Here is a 6,104-nt window from a genome sequence, read left to right on the forward strand (position 1 = left end):
AATTGTGAAACAGTGAAATAATCTGTCTGTGAACAATTGTTGTAAAAATTACTTGTCTCGTGCACAAAGTAGATGTCCTAACCGACTTGCCGAAACTATCGTTTGTTAACAAGAAATATGTGATGTGGTTGAAAACCGAGTTTTAATGACTCCAACATATATAAACTTCGGACCTCAACTGTAGGTGAAAGGCAACACTGTAAACTCTCCTTCCAGACTCGTATTAAGCATCTCCAATCTAGAATCGGCATCCTATTTCGCAAAGAAAGCCTCCTTCACTCACGCTGCCAAACATATACCCTCATATCCTCAACTTTGGCGATGTCATTTACAAAATAGCCTTCAACACTCTACTCAAGACTGCATCCAGTTTGCTATCACAGTGCCATCCGTTTTGTCACCAAAGCCCCATATACCACCCACCACTGTGACCTGTATGCCCTCGTCGGCTGGCCCTCGCTACATATTCGTCGCCAGACCCACTGGCTCCAGGTCATCTAGAAGTCTTTGCAAGGAAAGGTCAGCCTTATCTCAGCTCACTGGTCACCATAACAACACCCACGCGCTCCAGTAGGTAGATCTCACTGGTCATCCCCAAAGCCAACACCTCCTTTGGCCGCCTTTCCTTCCAGTGGCAGCAGAGAAATGACTGGAACGAATTAGGAAGATGACTCAAAGTGAAAGAGCAGTTATCCCACAACAGATAGGTGTTCCTTTTGAATTTTATTATTATTTTTATTTTTATTTTACCTTTATTTAACTAGGCAAGTCAGTTAAGAACAAATTCTTATTTTCAACGACGGCCTAGGAACTGTGCCTGTTCAGGCGCAGAACGACCTTGTCAGCTCGGGGATTTGAACTTGCAACCTTCCGGTTACTAGTCCAACGCTCTAACCACTAGACTACCCTGCCGCCCTTCACACTAGTGTGTGTGATCGAGAGAGATGGAAGAACGTGACGGGTTATTATGACGTCTCGTGTTATTTGGCATTTATTCTACTTGTTTTTTCTTCTTCTCATCTCTAACATTATCCCCCCCCCCATCTTCAACAGACTCTCGCTTGCCCTATTCCAATCCCCCCCCACACACACACACACACTATTTTCTCCTCCCTCCCCCTCTCTCCCTCGGGAGCAGCGATTCTGCCTGCTGCTCGTTAGTGCTCCTAGCCAATCTGCATTTTTAATTAGCACTTATTGCTTCTGCTTAATATTCAAGTGCGACCCCCGGGCCAAATGGGAATCCTTACAAAAAAAGAGAGCGAATGAGAAACCGTCTGGGTATTGTGTTTCACTCCAGGACCCCGAGATAAACCCCCCCCCCACTCCCTCCTCAGGGAGAGATTTGGAGGGCTAGGGAGGCTGAGGGGTGGGAGGATGGGTCTGAAGTACAATCCAAGGGGTGACATTTTTGTGGTGTTTCTCGAGCGGCACTGCTGCATCCTTTCTCTTATCAACTTCTCTCCTACTTTACTCATCTCTTCGAGCTAAATTAAAGGATGTGTCCACCATGTCTCCTATCCTCTCCCGGCAGAGAGACTGAGAAAGGGTTGCTTTCTTTTTCATCTTCTCTCTCCTCCCCCTCCAGTAAAATACAGAAGGATTTTGACTTCAGGAAACAAGAAAGAGGTTTATACCAGAATCGGCTTTGGAAGAAAAAATGTTACATTCACCCCCCTTCAATTTGAGGATCTTCTTTCCAATTTAGATTTATGCAAAAAGGCCTCATTTGTCAAGCTGGCTGAGTCAGTCCTTAATTTACATAAAGCCTTCGTTTTCTCGGTTCCGCTAATTAGCAATTTGCAGCTTAATTGGAGAGTGGTTCTCGGTTAAGAGACAAAGCTAACCACGTTTAAAAAATGTCTCCAGATGTACTTAACTATCCATCTCCCCTTTCTGCTGGTCTCTGTCCTTCCTTTTTAAAAAAATGTTTAATCTTTCATATTTTTCATATTTCATCTCTCCCTTGCTTCTGGTCCAATCACCTGCCTTCTCTATCTCTGTGTCCCTCTCTCCTTGGCTTCTGTCTCGAGAAGGAAGAATCCGTTTTAAAAAATATATACTTTTGAACTTCAGACTACCTTGTCCTGTAGACCTGACCCAGGGAATGTTAATCATCTTCCCTCTTGCTGTAGTTGTTCACTCTTCACTGACTGAACAAGTTTAGTTTCTCTGCACCTAACCATTGCCATAAACAGACTGCCTTTGTTCGGGCTGTGTTCCTTTTTATATTCTAGCTATCCACAATCGTTCCCACTGTCTGATGTGTGCTGTTTTAATCAAACCTATTGAGAACCCTTACATTTTGTCAGATGAAGAAAATGTTTTGGCTTACTTACTGTTTGTTGTTTCTGTAGCAGAAGAGCCGTCCTGCTTTACCTGCCAGCTGTGTGAGTGTGTGTTGCCCTCTGCCTGGGCCCTGCTCCAACACGCCCAGCACACACACTCCTTCAGCATCTACCAGGAGGACGGGGAGGAGGAGGAGAAGATGGGAAGAGGGGGTCACCAGCACTCCAAAACTGCAGCCACCCTGGATCCCTGTCAACTGAGCCACACCCTGGCCACCGCCTTCCACCCTTCCGCTCTGCGTCTGCCCCACATCTTCCGTCCACGGCAGAACCGCAGGCCAGCTTCTCATGCCAGCTCCACCCCTTCCCCCAGAGAACGACAGGCCCTCAACTTCTGTCTGAGGGAGCTTGCTGAGGGCGTTAACACCACCGCTGGTGTTCTGGTCCCCTCTCCGTCGCCGTCCCCCCCGGCCGTATCTTCCTTCCCCCAGTGTGGACCCGCCCAGGTGGGTTTTCCCTGTGAGCTGTGTGGCCAGGGCTTCCATTCCCTACGCAGCCTGTCAGCCCACCGGAGGACCCACGCATGCGAGCGTCCCTACCACTGTGGCTTGTGTGACCAGGCCTTTGCCCAGAGTGGTCAGCTGGCTCGCCACATGAGGAGTCACCGCAGTGAGACGGGCGTGGGTAGAGAGGGCTACGAGGGGATGGAGGTGGGGCTGGTAGGGGAGGATGAGGGGGGTCGGCAGGGGATGAGAGAGAGGTTTATAATGCAGGGGGCAGGAGAAGCGGTGTTGAGTGGAGCACCAGGAGAGAGGGAGACCTCTGAGGTGGACCTGTCCCTCTCCAAGCATCACTCCCCAGACTCTGGACTGATCCTTCTCTCCTCCCAGCCTGGAGGTCCAGACATGAGCCTGCTCAGGCTGTTCCAACCCCAGGGAGAGTTGGCAGATGATGAGGTGGAGGGACAAGAGGAGCCCCAGCACGCGTCCCCATGCGCCAGCCCCTCAGAGGGGTCACTGGAAAGCGGAGAGACTGGGGGCAGTGGGGAGAGTGGCATTGCCAGCGGAAACTGCACCCCCAAACGGCCAGAGAGGGAGGACAGGGCTCCGGTAGGGGGGGAGTGGGAGAGCGAGCGGGACGGAGAGATGGCGGATGGAGCGAAGGAGTGGTTTGCAGGCGGGAGCAGCGAGGTGGTCCAGGAGTGGCAGAGGGAGAGCGAACAGACAGGAGGAGGAAACGGCGTCATCAGCAGTAACAGTGGTAGCAACGACGGGGGGTCAGGGAAGAAGAAGAAGGAGGAGGCCTGTGAGTACTGTGGGAAACAGTTCCGGAACAGCAGCAACCTGACGGTGCACCGGCGCAGCCACACGGGAGAACGGCCCTACCAGTGTGGCCTGTGCAGCTACGCATGCGCCCAGAGCTCCAAGCTCACACGCCACATGAAGACCCATGGCGCCCACGGGGCCCGCGCCCCATTCCTGTGCCAGCTGTGCGGGGTGCCCTTCACTGTGTACGCCACCCTGGAGAAACACCTGAAGAAGGTGCACGGGCTGAGCCATGCCAGCGTCGGGACTTACACCCAGGCCAGCGCAGCTGATGTCAACTGGGCCCTTGTCCAAATGGATGACAGGGTGGTCATCAAGATGGAGGAGGATGAAGCCACTACGGACCAGACAGAAAACAACATGGCTGCCATGGTGGAGATGGGATTGGAGGCTGAGGAGAACCAGAAAGGGGAGGTGGATGGTACTGTCAGCCCAGCCGTAGTGGAGGATAGTGTGGGTGAGCTTCCTGCTGAAGGCCGTGTGGATGTGGGCTCAGCGTAAACTTCTGGTCCACCTTAACTGTCACATCACACTTTTGTACACTGACCAAGACATCTAAAAGCACTGGCTTGGACTGTCACTCATTCCAACCACTTTGACCAACATAAATATCCATAGAATTGTAATGAACCTTTCCTAGCACTCAACTGGTAATCAATTCAAACTGGAATCTACCCTGCTCTCCTCTTAATTCCCTATCTATGCCATACTGAGGTACGTCACGTCTTGCCAGAGCTGATAATTAGCATATGCAAACCCGCCTACTTAGACCACAGCACAAAACCCTGACATGCAATGGAAAGGAGGGCAGCAAATAGGACTTGAGAACAGGAAGTCAACCACCACAGTCCACCAGATCACAGGAAGTTGATCACCATGCTCCAGCACAATATAGGAAGTGGACACCAGTGGTCAAATGATTGGTTCACTCAGTCGACATACTAGTGATGATTACCAATAGGAACTGTTGTAGAAAGCAAAAAAAGGGCTTGTAATTATTATTTTTATTTTATATATCTAGTGTCATGAGATTACTATGATTAGTGAGGCTTTCATATCCTGTTCTGTTGCTGTGGTTACAACTGGCAGGGTGGTTGTCACACTCTAATTCGTCCACAGACTAGTTGTTTGGACAGAGATGGGGTCAAAGGGGGAAACGGACCCAAGCAGGTTTCTCGGTATCTTTTTAGATTTAGCTTTTGACACAACACTTGCCACTTAATGTAAAGTTTACAAGGCTCGCGAGGCCCAGCTGAGTTCTGTTCTTCCTCTGTGTGTATGGCTGGCTCATCCAATGTGTATTACATCTCATCTGCTGATTTGTTTTCCGAGCTTAGCTGCTAAGCATAAAGAAACTGCCATTTTGACTTCAAATGAAACGGGTGTGGATTTATTTCCTTTTGTACTTCATAATTGGATGATCTTTTTTTCTTTTTTTGTTTACGCTCATAAAACGCGGGAAACCCCTTGATGCTTGCTGACCAGCTGTTTTATTTGCTTGGAAACGGAGCCTATGCCCATGACAACGGTGCTCGCAGCGGACGGCTAGATAACTGTGGCTAACCTTTTAGCTATAGTGGCTGAGAACATGGTTTGAGTGAAGTGTCACCAACTATTTTGTGACTACTGTGACTTCATTATTGATGTCAATATACACTGGCGGCAGGGAACCCTTATTTTTTTGGACACTTTGAAAAAAAATAAACAATTATTTGCGTTGTGTATGAATTAGTGACGGGGTGAAATGTGTACGATGTGATGGACATGAGCGGAGTATAGTTGTTCAGGGACCCATGTTATGTGCATAGAATGGCACTCGCAGATGTCGCTGCCACTGATATCGTCAATTGACTGTGCTGTATGCCTCAAACTCAACTCAGTTTCCCAGAATTCTTGGTTCTCTCTGTCTGTGCTGACTACAATGAGGCTGACGACACCACTGTCTTTGTAAACTTGACACCATTTTGTCATTGTCCTTTTAATTTATGGGCCCATGTTAGTGGTTGGCAAATGAAACTACAGGTTGGAGAGCTATGGTTCATGTCTCATTAAAGAATTGAGACAAAGCGCTCTCTCTCTCTCTCTCTCTGTGTGCTTGTTTGCATTTCAAATCAAATCAAATCAAATTTTATTTGTCACATACACATGGTTAGCAGATGTTAATGCGAGTGTAGCGAAATGCTTGTGCTTCTAGTTCCGACAATGCAGTAATAACCAACAAGTAATCTAACTAACAATTCCAAAACTACTGTCTTATACACAGTGTAAGGGGATAAAGAATATGTACATAAGGATATATGAATGAGTGATGGTACGGGGCAGCATACAGTAGATGGTATCGAGTACAGTATATACATATGAGATGAGTATGTAGACAAAGTAAACAAAGTGGCATAGTTAAAGTGGCTAGTGTTACATGTATTACATAAGGATGCAGTCGATGATATAGAGTACAGTATATACGTATGCATATGAGATGAATAATGTAGGG

The 6,104-nt window shown here is 48.2% G+C and overlaps 1 protein-coding gene across 2 annotated transcripts in view; it reads left to right on the forward strand.

Annotated features, from left to right (window-relative positions):
- Positions 1–5,680, forward strand: part of LOC118396810 (zinc finger protein 219-like) — an 11,309-nt gene extending 5,629 nt beyond the window's left edge. The window contains exon 3 of one of the 2 annotated variants that reach the window (XM_052467220.1): positions 2,361–5,680. In XM_052467220.1, coding sequence (XP_052323180.1) covers positions 2,361–4,114 — 1,754 coding nt within the window. In that variant the 3' untranslated portion in view covers positions 4,115–5,680. Of the gene's footprint in view, positions 1–2,357 lie in introns of both variants that reach the window. The other variant, XM_052467219.1, reaches the window with a different exon arrangement.
- The last annotated feature ends 424 nt before the right edge of the window (positions 5,681–6,104 follow it).

The sequence above is a fragment of the Oncorhynchus keta genome, chromosome 18 (assembly GCF_023373465.1).
Source record: "Oncorhynchus keta strain PuntledgeMale-10-30-2019 chromosome 18, Oket_V2, whole genome shotgun sequence".
In the NCBI taxonomy this organism is placed as follows: Eukaryota; Metazoa; Chordata; class Actinopteri; order Salmoniformes; family Salmonidae; genus Oncorhynchus; species Oncorhynchus keta.